At 41.4% G+C, this 18174-nt stretch overlaps 1 protein-coding gene across 3 annotated transcripts in view; it reads left to right on the forward strand.

Annotated features, from left to right (window-relative positions):
- The first annotated feature begins 259 nt into the window (after nucleotides 1-259).
- PAN3 (poly(A) specific ribonuclease subunit PAN3) overlaps nucleotides 260-18174 on the forward strand; it is an 83748-nt gene continuing 65833 nt past the window's right edge. The window contains exons 1-3 of one of the 3 annotated variants that reach the window (XM_086476265.1): nucleotides 260-704; nucleotides 6417-6557; nucleotides 13560-13681. In XM_086476265.1, the coding sequence (XP_086332391.1) occupies nucleotides 260-704; nucleotides 6417-6557; nucleotides 13560-13681 (708 nt within the window). Of the gene's footprint in view, nucleotides 705-6416; nucleotides 6558-13559; nucleotides 13682-18174 lie in introns of those variants that run through there. The other 2 variants (XM_086476273.1, XM_086476279.1) reach the window with 2 other exon arrangements.

Here is an 18174-nt window from a genome sequence, read left to right on the forward strand (position 1 = left end):
AGGCGCGCCCGTGCGGCCGCTCAGGAAGAGGAAAATGGCATAAACAACCCCGAGCGCCGGGACCACTGAGGAGGTGCCGCCGCCCCCGCCGCGGGCCGCGCGGCCCCTTTAAGAGGCGCGGAGTCGCCCCCTCCTCCCCCTTCCGGAGCCGGAGCCCGGGGTGACGGTGATTCCCGCGCCCCTTCCCCCTCCCCGCCCCCTCCCTCCCGCCCTCCTTCCCCATGGTGCCGACCCCGGCGGCGGCGGCGGGGCGGTTGCCATGAACAGCAGCGGCCTGCCCTGCTCGTCGCCGTCGCCGGTGGTGGGGCCGCCGCCGCCGGCGGCAGGGGTCGGCGTGGCGGGGCCGGCGGCCGGCGGGGCGGGGGCCGGCTGTGGCGGCGGCGGCGCCGTGAAGCTGAAGTTCTGCCGTTACTACGCCAAGGACAAGACCTGCTTCTACGGCGAGGAGTGCCAGTTCCTGCATGAGGAGCCCGGCACCGCCCCCGCCGGCCCGGGGCCCGCCGCCCCCCTCGGCGGGCTCCCGCTCGGCATCCCCCCGGCCGCCGCCGCCGCCGGGCCTGGGTACCCGCCGCACGGGGCCAGCCCGGGCCCGGCGGCGGCGGCGGCGGTGGGGCCTAAGAAAGCCGAGCTGGGGGTGGGAGGCGGCGGCGGAGGCGGCAGTGGCGGCGGCGGCGGCGGGGGGCTGGATGGCCCGCGGCTGGCGAGTGAGTGCGGCGGGGCGGCCCGGGGGTGGGGTGGGGCGGGGGCGCTGCCGGAGGGGGGGGGGGGGGGGGGGCGGCGCGTTGTTCCTGCTCCCCCACACGGTGTGGTGCTACCGGAAACAAATAACAACAGCCATGGTGGCGACGGGGGTCCCCGGGCCGCCCGCCCGGCCTCCCCTCGCCGCCCGGCCGCCTTGCCGCCGAGTGCGGCCGGTGCTGGGCGCCGTGGTGGTCCCAGGCGGGCGGGACGGAGCTGTGCCGGCCGCCCTGAGGCTCGTAGCGGAGACCCGGCCGGTACTGGTGGAAAGGAGCGGGCAGGTGTGGGTGGGAAGGGGCTTCCCCCGGCTGGCTTTGAGGGGCACCCGGGCAGCTGCCTGTCGGTCACTTCAGCGCTAGGCTCGGTGGAGGTTCGCTGGACCTTCCTGCCCAAAGTCAGGCTGGGAGGTGGGTGGTAGCAGAGAGGCAGCGGTTTCCAGAGTGGTACCCTTGGATGGGTGCCTCCAAAAAACCTGTGCTGAGTTTCAGCTCTTGGAAGTTTTGAATGTTCCAGCTGAAATATGATATTAAAATATATAAAATAAATCTGTAAATAACTATGTTATCTGCTCTTGTGAGCAGAAATTGCTTCATTTTTTTTTCCCCCAAGGCTTCTTCAGCCTTCATATGCAGCCCCTTCTCAAATGGTGAGAGTTCAGATTGCCTGTATGCCCTGCAGAGTGGCGTTGCTGTTACTGGTTGGTTACACATCTTCTTAATGTGCAGTCCAGTAGTTAGATGGTGTTTGCACTAAACTGTTTTTAATAACCATCATTTTGTAGGTAAAGCAGCACTTGGCAGCTAGAAAAAGACACTCCTTCAGAAAAGTTGTGCCCCTTTAAATGAGTATGTTAAGCTTGGTTGCGTTATTGATTTCTGTCATAAGCCTGGCATTTGTTTACATTAAATGACCTAACTACTAAATGGTCACAACCATATTTTTTTCTGAAATTAAGATGCAACCATGCTGAACATCCTGTTGGTAGGTTTTTAGTGCTTGATGCATATGCCAGGAACATGCAGCTGCTATTTTGCCAGGTGTGGTGAGCTTGTACCACTGAGCAGTAGTAGCTCTGTAGTTGGTAGCATGTCAGCGTCTTACATTAATGCAGCACTGTGATATCTACCTTTCCAGGAGGAGCCTGTAATACAAAATTGCTTAATGCTTTCCATTAAAAGACACTATTTTCAGATATTGGTCATTTTGTCAAACTTCAGCTGTTCAAGTGGAAGTCTTTCTTGCCTTTAATTTTTTTTTTTACAGGTAGAAATATCTTGGAGAGATTCAGCAGTGATCTATGTTCATTTTTCTTTTGGACAGAGTTAGGCACAAAATACACTTTTTCCCTATGTGAAAGGAAATTGCTAAAATCTGTTAAACTTGGGGGTTCAGGCTTGGGGAGCGGGTGCATAATTTGGCTTGGGGGTAAAAGCTCCTATATGAAGGCTGCCCTTGTACGAAAGAGTTCCAAAACTTGCCCAAGCCCTAAATCTAAGAAAAAACCCTCAGAATTTTTGTGTGCTTAGAGATTGATAATGCTGAGCAGTTAAAATATTTGAAAAACTTGCTTCTATTGAGTGTGTCAGAGGTTTAAAACTATGTAGAGCTCTCTGTACTTGCACCATTGTGAGGAGTGAGGGCAGCAAGAACAGACAAACCCATTCTGGTGTTACCAGTGATTACCTGCTGGGAAAGCCACCTTGGTTGAAGTTATAGGAGGAAAAAGCTTGCATGGGTAGAAGATGATCTTACAGGAAGGAGACTAACTAGGAAGAAAGAATAAGAAGAGGAAGGAGAGAGGAAATTAAAGTTGAACAGCCAAGGAGCGGGTCCAGTCTCACCTCTAAGCTTCTTTGATTTGGAATACCATTATGAAACAAATAAGGAAATTAGTTGTTCAAAATCTGGAGTTGATCTGTATAGATACTGTCAAGCTAAAACCCTTATCTTGCTGATGACCCATGGTGTTAACAGTATGCTTTCCAAATGGATGGAATTTGGTTTATTTCTGTGCATATAGGAAGTAATACAGAAAGTTGTACTAAATAATAAAGTTGTGAGGTTAAGGACATGAAATTGGGAATTTTCAAAAATCGCCTGCCTGTACAGTCTCGCTGACCATCTTCCCTAATGCAAAAGTATTTGTTAGTTTTCAGTTATGTGGCTGTGGATGCCACCTTCTCTTCCTCCTTCCTCACTGGACCCTAGCCTCATTCAGTGCACAGAGCAGATAATGCTCATTGACTAATTAACTGTGTAGTCCTATTTATTGTTAAAAGTGGGTCAGTGCCTCGTTCTAACATGCGTGTTACTCTAATCCTGCTTTGAGTACAGGATTATTAATTTGCTTATAGGTTTTTCTGTGGTAATCGCAAAGGCTCCCCAAATACTGACTTCTTTTCACAACATAGGTGATAGGAATATTGGGTGATAAGGAGAAGATGAGCAGTGAAAATAAAAGAAATATTCCAGTGCAGAAGTATTTCAATATGAGGGTATGAAGTCAAATGAGCAGGTGCCATCCTCAGAACTAACTGGGAGAGGTTCATCGCACATGTGGTTAAGCTATTCTGTGCCATAGAGGTTTTGGATACTAACATCTGACAGGGATTCCAAAAGTGATTAGATATTCTTGGAAGAAAACTCCGCTTGAGATTATTAAATGTGAAAAAATCGTTTCTGAATCAGACTCATCTTCCCCTACATATGGCTGAGAGCCTGCTGGGAAATCCTGCTTTATCCTTACCTCATGCTTATGCTTTTGTCCACATATCCGCTGCTGTCCAGCGTCAGAGATGAGGTAGTGGGATAAATGTGGCTTTGGCCTGACTCTGTGGCTTTTCATGTTCCTGGGAAACGAGACTGACCATGCTGATGAGCTCTGCCTGCTCTCAGAAGCTAGCGCTGCTGCCCCTCACCCCCAGACTACTTGACATTTGGAGGACATGTGTTCAAAGCACCATTCCTACTTTTTCCCCTGGAGCTGTGAGTGCTCAGCCTTCTGTGTGGTTCACCTTCCATATGTAAAGTGGCCAGCTGACTGCCTACAAAATAGGAAACGTAGTTTGTATAGTCTTTCTAAATTTTGATTTTTTGGAAGAAAAAATAGTCCTTTTCACACAAGACCTCTGTGACAAAAACAAAAAAAAAAAAAAGAAAAAAAATAGAAAGCTTCCTCTGGATTTGTTAGCTGCTGAAATCTGCACATGGGGCTTCTCTAATAGATGTCTGTCCCACATGTCAGCCCAGTGAGCAGCAGTACCGAATCTGAGAAAGCTATAGAAGGAGCAGAGGTGAGGCAATGACTATTGCTTGGCATTTAGGGGAAAAGATAGGTTTGATTAGTAAGGTTTTAAGGAACAGCCCAGGGAAGGATGGGTAGCATGAAAAATTTCTTTTCCTGTATCTGCTCTCTGTTCTTTCTGGTGCTTTCCAACTTCTGTAAGAAGCAAACCGGCAGCCTGCTTTGCTGCATGCTACTGGCTTGTTCCTAGGGCACTGTCCCTTCTTGACACTGTGTCAGGGAGGGGCTAGAGAAAAATGTCATCGTGTTATTAAAATGTATCATGTCTATAAGTGAGTTGGACAAGTTAAAGTTGCAAGGGCAACTGTAATTGTATTTGCTAGCTTTCAGGTAGTTTTGACAGATGTAATATTCTTTTGCATGTAGACTTAATATTATATATTAATAGGTACGAGCTGAGGTATGGCTCTAAACATTTGGTAACTTACACCCCGCTTTTTTGCCATAAAGTACATGATACATAGTCCTCACTCTTTCACCTTGTCTTTGATTTTTATAAATGCGACCAAAACACAGAAGTGCTGAGCTAAGGAGCGCCAGGTGCTCTTCAGACCCAGCGACAGCAGCAGCAGCAGCATCAGTGGGCGGGTAGGTGCTGCTGTCAGTGGAGGAGCTGGCCACGGCAGCAGTGCTGGTGCTGCTGCCCGACATCCCCATGCCAAAGGTTAGCTCACCCTCTCCTCATGAAACGACAAAGCCCTTCTCAAAGTCCTCCTGGGTAATCTGTGGTCGAAATAAAGGTCTGTGTTTCTGCGAGGTGCCCACGATACTTCCCTGAGCGGCCTTGCTCTGTGTTTCTCCACGGCTGCTGAGAAAGCCTGTCTGTGAATAGACTTTGCTGAGAGCCCGTGAGAACGTAGAAAGGGACATCAAGGCTTGGGTTGTGTCGGGTTAGCTTAGTAGAAGCATTATGGCTGTTTTTGCGGCCCCCCACCTGCATGTTACGTGGCTGGTCATAGCAGTAGTGGATATTGGTCACCCCTGTAGTGACTCTGTGTGCAATTGCTTGGTGGTTAGCTTAGTGAGTATGACAGATTGGGGTTTGTGAAATCCATAAATTCGCTAGGCTTGGAGTGGAAAGACCTATGTATTTGTATATTTTCTGCTTTTTAAAAGGTGTTTAAGTCTTTACCGGTTCATTCCTTTTTAAACAAAATGAAGCAGTGGATACAGAAAAAATGGAACAATCAGCTATTCAGCAAAACAGATACTAAAGGTAATCTGTTGGATTACACTTCTTAGTGCAATGAAACAATGGTCAGGATTATTCTAAATGCGGATTTTTCTTATCTTTGGTAGAATTTCAGTATTTACAGCTTGAAGTATTTAGAAACGGACAGTTATCTCAAACTTCTAAATCGAAGTATAGTTAGTATAGTTGTGGTATGTCACATAGTAGTCGCTTTTCCCTGGGTTTGTTTCTTCTTCGCTTATATACAGAAAGTAGGTATTATAGTAAAAGTGTATGGTTGAGAATTCTTTTTCCAACTCTTTTTGCAAGTGATGCTGTGTTAGGTGTTATATACCTCAGTTGGTTTTTTAGAGAGATGTTTCACGTTTTAATTTTCATGATGCCTTTTCCAGGAGTTGATAGATGATACAATTTTCATCTTGTTTTGCTCTGAATATTTTTAAGAAATGGGGAGACAATTCTGAGAATTGAAGAGACATTTGGGATGTTTGGAGGTGGTTAGAGACAATTGAGAATTGAAGAGTAAAAACAATAACCAGTTAGAGATGCATGGGAGAAAATGAAAATTACTGATTTCACTTAATCACTTTTTGTCTCATGTGTCAACTCCAGAAATCAGGAAATTATAGACATGGATTTTCTTTTTGCTTTTACATGTTTCATGTGGAAATGAAATGAGAAGGAAAATTATTGGGGGGAGCTAAGGAAAAAGAAAGGAGGGCAGGGAAAATTTCTCAGTCTGCAAAATTACATGGGATTTTGAGGGGCAGTTTTAGCATATGAAACTTTTTTAAAAAAACCACTTACTAATTGGCTTTGAAACTGATTGTATCTGTTTATATACTTTGTGGGTTTTCCTTATTGTATGGGCAATCATTCAAAGTCCAAATATTCCACAGGAATTATGGATACCTGAGGAATACTGGTAATTATTTGTTTCTGGTAGTACCCACCCTGTGTTGGGTATTGAAATATGTAAAGAGAGCATTATTACTGTTGAAATTGTTTTTCTACTTCAAAGGCAAAGATGAAAAGGAGTGTGTGTGTGGGATAGTTACTATATGTGAGCAAAGTCTATATGCTATGTCTTAATAATTTGAAGTTTTGATAATGTTTTTTGAGATACAGAGCATCCCCATTTAGTTTCTATCTAGCAGGTATTAGATAACTGATTTTTTGTAGGTATCACTGTAGGAGTGGGCCTTCAGGAAGGATTTGAATGCCCAGAAAATAGTGACCTTGGGGACCAGCTCAGAAAGAGTTCCATGTGTAAGGAACCACCTAGAAGCAAATTTAGACTGCTGCGGGAGAAGTGGACGAATGGTAAGTGAGGGTGGGGTGATAAACACAGGCAGAAGCACTTCTGTGGAACTTCAAAAGCAGAAAAAATAATCTTGGTTGTGAGGCAGCTGATGAAAAAGGGGTCAGTGGAGGGATTTACATAGTAAGCTGATGTGGCCGATGTTTTCCTGATCTGTTGCTTTCTAGTAAAGATGTAATGCATTATTACACTGCCAGAAAAACGGTGTGGTGAATCACTGTGTATTGGAGATGAGTGGAAATAGATCACGCTCTGTGTGTGTGCATGCATGCGTGTGTTCATTCATGAGTCTTTCAGGAGTTAAAGAAGTTCTGATTATGTGATTGTTTTGTTTGATCTTCAAAGATGTTTTGTGCTTAGAACTTGTTTGTATTTTTTAAATTTGTTTCCTAACAGCCTTTTATTCCTGACTTTTTTTTTTTTTTAATTTGAGGATAGAGATTTAGAAACAAAGTACAGATACACAAAAGTGAGAGGAGAGATGTGAGTTGTACAAGTTGTTGTCAGGTTCGTTATGTGATATGCGATTCCTGTAGCCTGTGGGTAGACTCCTTCGACTGCAGCTGGTCTAATGCGCGTGCAACTGACAGGAAGGCCTTTCCTTTCTTTTATGTGTTCTCCCCCACTGCTGCAAAAAGTGTCCTAATGTTCTGTTCCAGTTATCTGCACATGTCATACGAGAATTTTTATCTAAAAAGTTGAGTTTTAGATACGGGGAGGCTGTTGAAAACAAAGGCTTAAACGTGCGCTTTTAAAAATTTGTTGCAGTTTACTGAGTAATTTGATGCAATATTAGGAATTGTGAAAGCTTTTGGAGAGGGTTAGCGGTGAAAGCTATGATATTAAGTAATTGCATTACTCTGAATTGCTGTTTCTGATAACAGAGTAGTTCTGATGACTCTTTTGAGAAAGTATCAATTTTAATTTGTATTATCACTGTGCTTTGGACTTGGGCCATGATGAGGAGTCCTGCTGCTCTAGACTCTGTACTGAGATTTTTACGGAGCAAAAGGATGACACCTCTCTTTTTTTTTTTTTTTTTTTTTCAGTATTTATCAGATGCTTCTTTGATATGTGAGATAAATTAAGGAAAAAAAAAAAAAAAAAAGACAGCCCAGCCGTTTTAATATTATGGTAAAGATTGCTGTTTTGCTTTGCTTGCCCATGAATATCTCATCGCCTGGTGGGAGTGTTTGTAAATAAGGCAGCGTTTCCAAAACTGTTTTGCTTCCTGTCTGCCTTTCAGCCAGCTTGGTTCAGTTCGTGCTGCCTGCCCTCCGACTGCACTCTGTCACGGCATCCTAACCCAGGCGTGTGCTTTTACTTCTGCCTCTCGTGCCTGGGGGTGTCGTTCACTTTCTTTGTCTATTGTCTCTGTTTCAGTGATTCCTAGTCTGCATTTCAAAACCCTTGCGTTAAATGAGAGGCATAAAAACTCCGGAGAATCCACTTTTCCCTAGCGAGTTGCAGCGGTAGTGGCACTGTAGAGAAAGCACCGCTGAGATACACGTACTAGTATGTACAGTGCTTGTGAACTGTTACAGAGGTGAGGCTAGTGTCTCAAGCACACGGGTATTTCCTGATACAAACATGGCAGTACAAAACAAAGTAGGGCAAGCACAAGCTCCTCTAACACCTTGGTGCTTCTAGGAGGCTAAAAGGACACAAATTTTAAATGACTTGCCATAGGCAGGCTTTGTATAAAAGTTTTATTGTTCTTGTCTCAATATTAGGGTAGCTATCTCCATGTAAAATTCCACTGGAGATATGGTACTGTAGTTTTTACTACTTTACAGAGTCATGGAATGGTCGGGGTTGGAAGGGACCTCTGGAGATCTTTGATCTACCTGAGGTAATGCCTTGTCCTTTGCACAAATATGCATTGAGCCTATCATTCAGTTTTCCAGGGTGTGTTGAAGTGAAGAGTTACTCCACTGTAGCGGTGCTATGAGTTTAAATCAAGATTAGCTCTCTATATAAACTTTTTTTCCCAGCATAAAAATAATTGTAGAACAGGTTTTTTTAAGCAGTGATAATAGCAAAATGAATTATTGCAATCCATGTTTTATTACCTCTCCAGAAATCTTTAAAGTATTGTTTTGAAAAATATGTCAAAAAAATCTATTGTCATCCTACATTAGCCCATTCATTTTTGGGGCAATATATCACATTATTGTAAAGGATCCTTTTTGATATTAAGAACAGTTTCTGAGATGATCAGTGCTGATACTAAGTTCATAAAAGAGGCAGTATAGGATATTACAGCATTTGTTTGCTGATTAGTAAAATGTTAGAATGAAAGTATCAGGCATGCCACCTTTTCAGATAGTGCTAGTGTTAGGCGAGATGAGCATTAAAGTAAAACCCTCTGAAACCCAGTGATTCTGCTGAAGCATGAGTGTTGAGTTCATCACAGTAGTACTCAAGCACCTAAGCTGTGATGAGAGCCTTTGTTCCTGAAAAATGCCTTTGTAATAAGTAAGGCAAAAATAACTATCTGGTTTTTTTCCTCTTTGGTGCCTGCATCTGACTGGAAGCCTACTTTCTGCTAAAATTCTGTGGGAGAAGAGTTATATAACAAGATATTTATTTTTAATTGCAGTTGTCACATTAAGCTGCAGCGTTACTCACCAAGCAAAAAAATATTAGATAATGTGTGTATGAAGAGTAGAAAGCATCTTCTGAATTTCTCAAGACGTTTTATTTAATTTCTTTCCAGAATTGCCAGGTTGTAACTTCTGGCTTTAATATTGATGGAATTTAGAAATTTCTTCTTGTTTTCACATGTGTGCTTATGTAACGTGTTAGCATTTTTTTCCCCCACTGGATTTCTAGTTGCTCCCTCGCACATCTGTCTTTTCTTCAGACCTGCCTAGTCAACCTTTCTACTTTTATGGGGAAGTTGTTGCTTCTCTCCAAGGAAGAGTCTATTGAAAATACAAACTTCAGTGCATGGATAGTACAATTACAAAATGGAAAGGCGTGTTCCTTTGACAAAAGTAACCAAATCAAGACTTTCCTAAAATTACTGTCTAAACTTACTTCAAGTTATAATCAGTGCTTTAAAAGAGAAAATATGTAAACCTCAGAAGTTTCTTTTTGTCGTTCTAATAGCACTATGTGCAGAGTGTTTGAAAGTGTGTGCTCACAATCATCATGGAGGAAGTATCTGGACAGACAAATAGAATGCAGGATCTGATGTAAATTAAGAAACACATGAGAATAAAAACTTTTTAAGGGCTAAGATCTTCTGTCTCTTTCCAGAGAGAGTTACTTTGGACTTTTTTTTTTTTTAATACCACACTGCTTATGTGGTGAAGTGTGCCCACTTCTGAAGACCTTTTGCTATGGATTGCTTATGATAAATCACTTTTCTTTTTTCATGGTCTGAACTACCGTGGTCTTCCAGAAGCAAGTGAGAATTTATGATTTGCCAAATGTTTGGCAGAAGGCAGATAAAAGCCGCCTACTTCTCATGGAGAAGGCCAGGTGCCAAATACAGTAAAACTGCCTTGGCTGTTTAGGTATTTGCTGAGCTTTCATCACTGTAACAGCTGAATGTCACTGGTTTGAACAGAAATGGAATATGTAGTGAACACTTTTTTGATTCTGTAGGAAATGTAGGAATTACTTTTTTCTTTATACCTATGTAAGCTATATCTTTTCTCTGATATTCTTCGTTTTCTTGCTTATTGCTATAGATAATTTAGTTTAAGGAAGCTAGTGTTGAGTTTTCTTTTGAAGGTAGCAGTTTTACTTACCATGTCTAGGGTGTTCTGTTCTAAATATGAGCTACTGCCAGGAAAACTGACATCTACTCTGGTGAGCTTACCTTTTGGTGGTGTTCTTCTGATTGTTCCTGCAAAGAATGTTTTCTTGTGGTCTTGGTCCCTTAGCTAGAGATGTGTTTTTAGACCGTTTGGAAGAGGACAATAGAAAGCCTCATAGTTGAAAGCCACCCTTAAATTACTATGATTAGCATGGCAGGTGGAACACCAGTAGATTTCAGTGGTATGGTGAATGAGTAATTTGTGGTAACCCTGCAAGGAGGCTGATCAGCACAACCAAACCATTGCTCTTCAGTGGAGGGATACTCTTCTCTTCATACAGCTAGATAAAAAGAAATGTTCTGGAGTAGCTTTTGCTATCTGGAGTGCTCAGTTAGATATCAGTGTGCCAATAGAAAGCCTAAATTGTAGCTTTGAGCAGCTTTAAGTGGTTTGGGTTGGCTAGCCTAGCAAATACTAGCAGTGGAAAGGCAGCAGTGTCAAAGATCAACTTTGTGATTCCCAGTAGTGTCCTCAGCCTTGCTCAGCTCTGGGGTTGCTCCCGAAGCCTCCTACTGCTTGCAGCTTGAGCTGCTTGATATGGAGGATGCTTCAGCCAGAGCACCTGGTGCTGTGTTTGTGCCCTAGCAAGGCTATCTGCACTGGTTCCAGTGCTTGCTTTGGGTAACTACAGCTGTCCCAGCTCTCTTGAGTTACTGGAGGCCAGCTCTGGGGTTTCTTCATGCAGAGGGGGCTCTTTGCATGCCTTTCTGCTGAACGTGGTTGCCTCTTTCCAGTTTTAATGATTTTGTGCATTAACTGTATCTATCCAACAGAGAAATGGAGGTACGTGGGTTCTCATATTGAATCTAGCATATCGAGGAGCAGTGGGAGAAGCAGAAAGGATTGTAAGTTTCTTAATTCTTCAACAGAGGCTGAAGGATTTGTGAAGCTGATGGTGTAATCTAAGGGAGTGACTTGCTTGTTTGGTGAAAATAGGATAGGATCTGGAATTTCTGACAGAACTATAAGATGAAGTAGCAGATATACTGCTAAAATTATATAGTGTACCTTGAAATGACAGTTGTTCCTGGAAATTAAACAGTTTTTCATGGTCTTTTACAGTCAAGATATGCATAAAAACTGCAGCAGTTTTTGCTAATGGCTGAAATGCAGGCAGAGAAAGCTATATTGGAAATGTATTTTTAAAATAAATGAAGACCACAGTGTGAGCCCTGAATAATTTATGGGCAAACTAAACTGAAACTACTCATAAACACGGATTTTCAATCTTTTTGTTTTCTTGTATGAATGAGTCCTAGTATTGTTCGTGATGCCAGGAAATGATTGTGTTAAAACACTAACCTTTGCAGCGTTATAGACTGACTGTAGCAGGTAGGATGAGACAGTAATTGGTGTTACTGCAGACATTAATATTTTCCATGATACAATAGTTCAGCCATAAAATACTTTTCTTAGGCTTTTGAATATGTTTCCCAAATGAAGGCGAAAGAGGGACTGACATTTAAAAGACAAATCCAAAAAGCTTTGTCTTTTTTTAGGGCTGTAGCAAGAGGACTTCTGAAGTTTCTATGTGGCTGTTCCTCTGAAATTGTGAAGGAGGATCTAGGGTATGGATTGTAGAGGGAGCTTTATTTTTCTGTTCTCTTAGCTAACTTTTAAAACTTTAAAAAATAAAATTTTATGTTGCAATTCATTAGTATTTAGCATCTTTGAAGTTTCTTAGGTGTCTCCCTCAAACCTGCAGAGTATACAAATAATGTTCTAGAGTTGGCAGCAGTACTTTAAGAATCTTTTTTGCTTGCAAAGCTGATATGTGTTGCCACTGAAGTAGTCAGCTTGTTTGATTTCTCTCACATATAGCCCTTCATCTGAGGTGCTTTGGTGTTACCCCTAGTCGGCTGGTTCATACAGCTTCACTGTTGGGGAGTGCAGCTGGGCAGTGTTTCCATCTGCCTGTAGTATGGTGCTGCTAGCCATTCTCCTCTTCCAACCCTTCCTATGATTTCATCTGGCTGTACTTCTTTTGCGGTTTCCTGTGCTTACAGCATGGAAATGGCTCACCAGGTTATGTAGTCTCTTTTGGAGGGAAAATGCCCATTCTGATGAAATTTAAGGGTTTATAATCTGCATTCCTTTAGCTCTGCCACAAAGTTGCATTTTATTTCCGTTGAGGATCAGGATCAGGAAGTTGTTTCCGGGTGTCACTGGCTGGCTGCACGTCCTCCCAGAAGTTCAAGTCGGGTAGTTTGGTACAGGATGTTCTTCTGAGTTGGATGTGTGCCTTCCTACCTTGGAGCTACTGATTACTCATGCCTGTTGGCTTGCAGTGGCCTGGCCATTCTGATTAGCGTCTTAATAATTTGCTGTGCGTGTTTTTGCAGAAGCTTCATTTGAACTGCAGCTTGTATACCATAGTAAACTTTTTTTTGTTATCCAAGTAATACCTGCTTGAGTGTTTTCTGTTAATTATGACTGCTGCTTGTTGTTCTCTGTAGTTTCATAGTATTGAATTAATTTATTTGTGGTTAAAGTACTGTACTTGTATGTCAAGGCCCCTTGTTTCTAATTTCTTCTTACATTCTTCACACTTGCTTTCAGTTGAAAAGATTTTTTTTTGGCCACATTTCATGGTATTGTTGCCACTTTGTAAAGTTTGAGGTAATGAAAATAGTCTTATGTTCTTAAGGAAGCTTTTAAAATGTTTGTGCTTTGTGTGAAAGGACTTGAGATGTTTTTAAATGTACATTTTCTGTGTTACACTTTAAAAGAACCAGTACATCCAGTTAAAAACTCTACTCGACAGATATATTTCCAAGATGGGTATGCAAGAATATAAGTTTTCTTGAAAAACATGCTTTGTTTTTTAGTTGATTTATTTTTTTTTCTGTTATCATTACTTTCCCTCTTATTTTTCTTTCTGAAGTTTGAATTCCTCATTGTCTTGGTCAAAGCTTTTCACTTTTCTACCTTTTTCTGCATTTGTGCTGTAGCTTCATGCTGCATATGCTGTCATTTAGCAACTTCTTTCATAAAGTTTCTTTTTCATTCTGTGCACTAGTACATTTTTAGTTGTTTTGCTGAGAAGTTTGAAATACAGTATTACCAACCTTTTCCTATTCTACCCCCCTGCCAAAAAATTATGTAAGAGATATTAGCAAATAAACCCATGATAAACTAATTTTTTTCTGAAACATTTTTCTTTTTTTCTTTTAGTTCCTGGAATAGATGGCGGTGGGTTAGCTGATGCTAGTCTCACAGATTCCTACTTTAGCACCAGCTTCATTGGCGTTAATGGATTTGGAAATCCCGCTGAATCAAAGTATCCCATGATGCAGGTAATAACAGTGAATTTTGTAGTGTTTCATTAGTTCTGGCTGGCGTTACACCAAGAAGGGAAAACTGTTCAAGAGGCAGGAAAAACAGAGCCTTCTGGAATGTGTCATCTTGTAGGATATACAGAGTATATATCTGCTTTAATCTTGCAAATGGAAATGAAACAATGTCATTGCTTTGAAATTAGTCTTTTTATTGACACTTATCTGAGCTGTTGTGTTGGGCTTTGCCACATATATTATCTCTATGTTCCTAGATTTCTTTTTAGGCTTATAGCTTATTTTGATAGCCTTTTACTCAATATATAAAAATTAGAATTTGTTTCATTTCAAATATCAGAAGTCACTGCATCAAAATGTGAACTGTCAAACCAGTAAATTACTAGGCAAAAATTTCAAAATTTGTAAACTCCGTCACTGGTGGCGTTCAGTTATGTTAAATTCACATTTAAATCTTCTGAAATGTTTTCTTGTATTTATAGTGTTCTGTAATTGCTGGCATAGGAACTCTCATGAGGTAGAATTTATTGTCTAGGTAGTATTACGCAAAATTTACAGGAAAAGGCTGTTGTATTTAAAACCTAAATGAGTATCTATTGAATTAACACATAAAGTACTATAATAACTCCCTCAAACTGTTATGCTTCTAAAAGCTGAAAAAAAAGATGGTCTCTCCCTGTACTCAAAGATTTAACAAACCAGTTTCTGGTAAATAAGAGAGCACAAGTCAAACAGTTCGCACTGAGTCCTGACAACAACTCTCTTCTTTTATATCAAGGAAACTCTCGTTATGAGCTTACTTTGATCTCAGTTGTGGCTGTATTATGGATTGAAAAATAACTCAGCAAAAGGTGGGAAATAATTAGGTGTGTTCCCTTTCTATCTTTTTTTTTTTACTGCATGTTTTCAAGAAGGCTGGATTTTTCTTATTCAACAGTATTGCAAAACTATGAAATTGTTCATTACTGAGTGATGCATGATTTAAAAAGAAAAATTTTAACCTCTGATCTCAAAGTGTACTATTGAAGCTGGAAGTTAGAAATTTTGATGTCACTGAGCTCATACAATTTTATCCTTTTAGCATGAATTCGTCATGTTTTGTATCCTTAAACTGTATTCTGCGGCAACACTGGTGTCTTTCTACACACAAATTGTTATTATAACTCTTTCTTCTAGGAAGACGATAAGGCGTGCATCTAACATGAATGCTCATAGGATTTTAAAATACTTTTTTAATGCCTGTGAGATTACAGTCAGGGCATTGTGTTTCTCTTTGAGAAAGAGAAGAAATTGGTGTGCCTCTTACCCAACGGAGGCTAAGAAAAATGACTTCTGAAGAAGGATTTAGTGTTGAGAAAGTGCTTACAGGTATTAAGCTACAGTTTAAAAAGCATTCTTACATTGATTTTTTTTTTTTTCCTTTGAATCACGTAATTTAAGTTCTTGTTTGCAGGTAAAGCTGGTAGGATGTTATGTTTTGATCGTGTGTCAACTTCTAAGTACTGAAAACATACTGACAAAGTTTAGGCACTTGGAAAGTGGCTTTTCCTGTCCTTCAGCCTTTTGGAGAAAAAGGCGAGGGAAAAATCTTAGTGACTTCTACTTTAAATAATACTAATGCTTTATTTGTTTGGAACAGAGACTTTAAATCTGATAGATTGGTGGTTGTGTCAAGGATACACCTTTTGCTCTCTCTCTGAAAATTTGCCCAGATATTGTCACTTGATTAAACCTTTGCAAAGCTGGTTTGTATAGACCCATTGGAGACCTCCTAGGTGTTAGATAATTTCACAATGATGAGGTCTGCATTGGCATGTTACAGCTCTGGCCTGATCTAGGCCTTGCCTGAACTCCAAGCAGGAATGCTGATCTGCTTTGTTTCCCTCTTGCCTTTTCTTCCACTTCAGACTGAAGCAGATAGAAGTAGATCTGTATTTAATGAGAGAGCGCTGCATCTGTGTTAATTGGAGCAGAGGGATGTATAAGAGAAAAGAGATTTATGCTGTGAGCTTACAGAAACTGAGCTGAGGATAAGTGATTAAGGAACTAGGAAAGACTGAGCAAAGGGACTGAGGCAGAGAAGGGGGCATTGGTGAGACACTCAGAGTGAGGACTGGACTTGCACAAGTGAAATGCACAGAAGTTGGGACAAAGAAACAAGTTGGCTTAATGCAAAGTTGGGGCAAAGTAGGGTGGAGAGAGCAAATCCGTGTACCTATTTCTCTCCAGGTCCTTGAATCAGACTAAAGAGACTGAAAACTTAGTGTTCTGCCATTGATAAATCATCAGAAGTCTTCTGTAAAATATCTCATTAGCTCTAGGTTCTGCTTTAGCAGCTGAAAACATTGGTTCCATCTATGAGTGACTTAGTCAGCTCTGGTGGATCTGTGCAGTTCACAAATAGATGCATCAATGATGCAATATGAGGAAACCTTTTAAGCTTTTTTTTTTAAACTGGGAAATCGCACAAACATTCAAATAAACGCACTGCTAGAAAAACATCAGTAAGGTACAGTTAGATGTTAAGAAAAGACGTTAAGTTTAGGTTGCCAATGTGGCCTTGAGGTTATATATTGAGATATATTCCTCATAACATTGTGTAATTTCTTTAGGGGGACAATTATAAGTGAGACTTATTCAGGACACGAGATATGTGGCACATGTGTAATGAGCATCCATTTGATAGTCAATAGTGTTCATCTTGTGGTTCCATGCCTTACTTCTGCATGCTGTTCACATCCTTCCTTTGAAGACCATTAGTTGTCAGTGCACTTTCCTGTGCAGGTTATGATTATTGCATCCAACTTTGTGAAACACTTTCCTTATGAAAGAATAAAGTAGTCTACAAGTTATAGAGTCATGGGAAGAAAAAGGATCACAATTAAACAAACATAAAATCCCTCCAGTGGTGCTGGCAAACTAGAGACCCCAGAGTTTTTTGAAACTAATCTGTACGGCTGGAAGGCGAGGAGTGAAGTTAAGGACCACCTGTAGAAAGCTTGGTTCAAGTTGCTTAACTGGCCTCAGTCTAGCAAACCTAGTAATCTAGTCAGCTGCTTCTAGGTAATGCTCATTTTCTTTTACTGTGAGATAATCTTTCTGCAGTCCATGCTTTATTCACTAGATACCTGCAAACAGAATCATCAAGGATTCAACAGACGAGTCTTCTTGTCTATTGCTAATGAATCTCCAGAAACTATTTGTCACTTGTGGCAAATAGAACTGAGGTTTGTTGAAAAGAGTGTGTGATTGTGTATGTTGGGATTGTTGTAGCGCATATGTAATGGAGCCAGATTGCCTCAAGAAAAGCTATATCCAAATTTTGCAATCATCATGTTTTTGTGTCCAGTGCATAATCTGTGTTAGGGTGTTAAGTAAGTGTCAAAAAGAAGGAAAGTAAGAGTAGATTGTATCATGATGAATTGGGCAGGGGATGTGCTTCTTCGATCGTAAATAATGTAGGTGACTAGTGGTCAACATTTCTGCAAAACAAATATTTCTGACTTTTAAGATTTCATTTGTATGGTTGAAGAATATTTTACGAGATCCAGAATATCTCATTTGGGTTAGATTAGCGGTGAAGGCACAATGAATGACAATGCTCAGTTTGCAGTGGGGAAAAAACTAGTAAAAATCCTTGGTACAGTTAGGAAGAGGCAGGGTTTTGAAATGGGCATGGCTTTAATTCTTTTTTTCTTCCTTTCTGAAAAATATCTCTTTGCCTCATCCTTCCACTTTTCCTGCCTCAAAGGTCTTTGCTGTTAGTCAACCTTTCATTGCCCCCCCCGTTGGCCTCCTCTGTTGTTACTCGCTAGTTTCCTATTGATTAATAGTCTCCTGTCCTCATTGGTTTGCTTTTTCCTGTAACGCAGTTTTGTTTCATGTGTCTTTTTCTTCCCTGAATCTGCATGTGCTTTCATATACTACATTAGCAGTATTGGCTTCCAGCTTATCAAAGCATGTATTTTCTATTTTCCCCTTCTCTAACTAGTAACAGAGCAGGCCTGCACAACACATGGCCCACGGGCTGCGTGCTGTCCCTGAAGCTGTTCTTTTTCTTTTTGGCATAGCAGCAGCTGCCAAGAGACAGTCAGAGGTGTGGTTCAAGAAGCAGCTCATTGCTTTTGGCTTTCCCAGCAGTGAGGAGGCAGGAGCTGGCTGGCCGGGATGCCTCTGATGCTTGGCTGTTTGCTCAGTCACTCTGCGTGTGCCACTTGGCTGGCTGGTGTCTGTGTTCCTCTGGCATTAGTGCTGCCTCTTGGCTAGCTCGTGGCTTGACCAAAGATAGAGGTGGTGCAGGAAGGAGCTTTGGTAGTATTATGTTGGGATGTTAAATGGATATTATAGCAGAATGAGGCAGAGTAGCTTGATGTTAAAACTTCTAATGTCATATTAGAATCGTGCAATTTGATTGTAAGATCATAAAACAGTAGAAGGTGTCTTCATACATATTGCTTTGCAGAAATCTGGTTTTTCTTAGTTTGGTGGGATGAGAT

Source organism: Leptosomus discolor, chromosome 1 (assembly GCF_034619465.1).
Source record: "Leptosomus discolor isolate bLepDis1 chromosome 1, bLepDis1.hap2, whole genome shotgun sequence".
Classification (NCBI taxonomy): domain Eukaryota; kingdom Metazoa; phylum Chordata; class Aves; order Leptosomiformes; family Leptosomidae; genus Leptosomus; species Leptosomus discolor.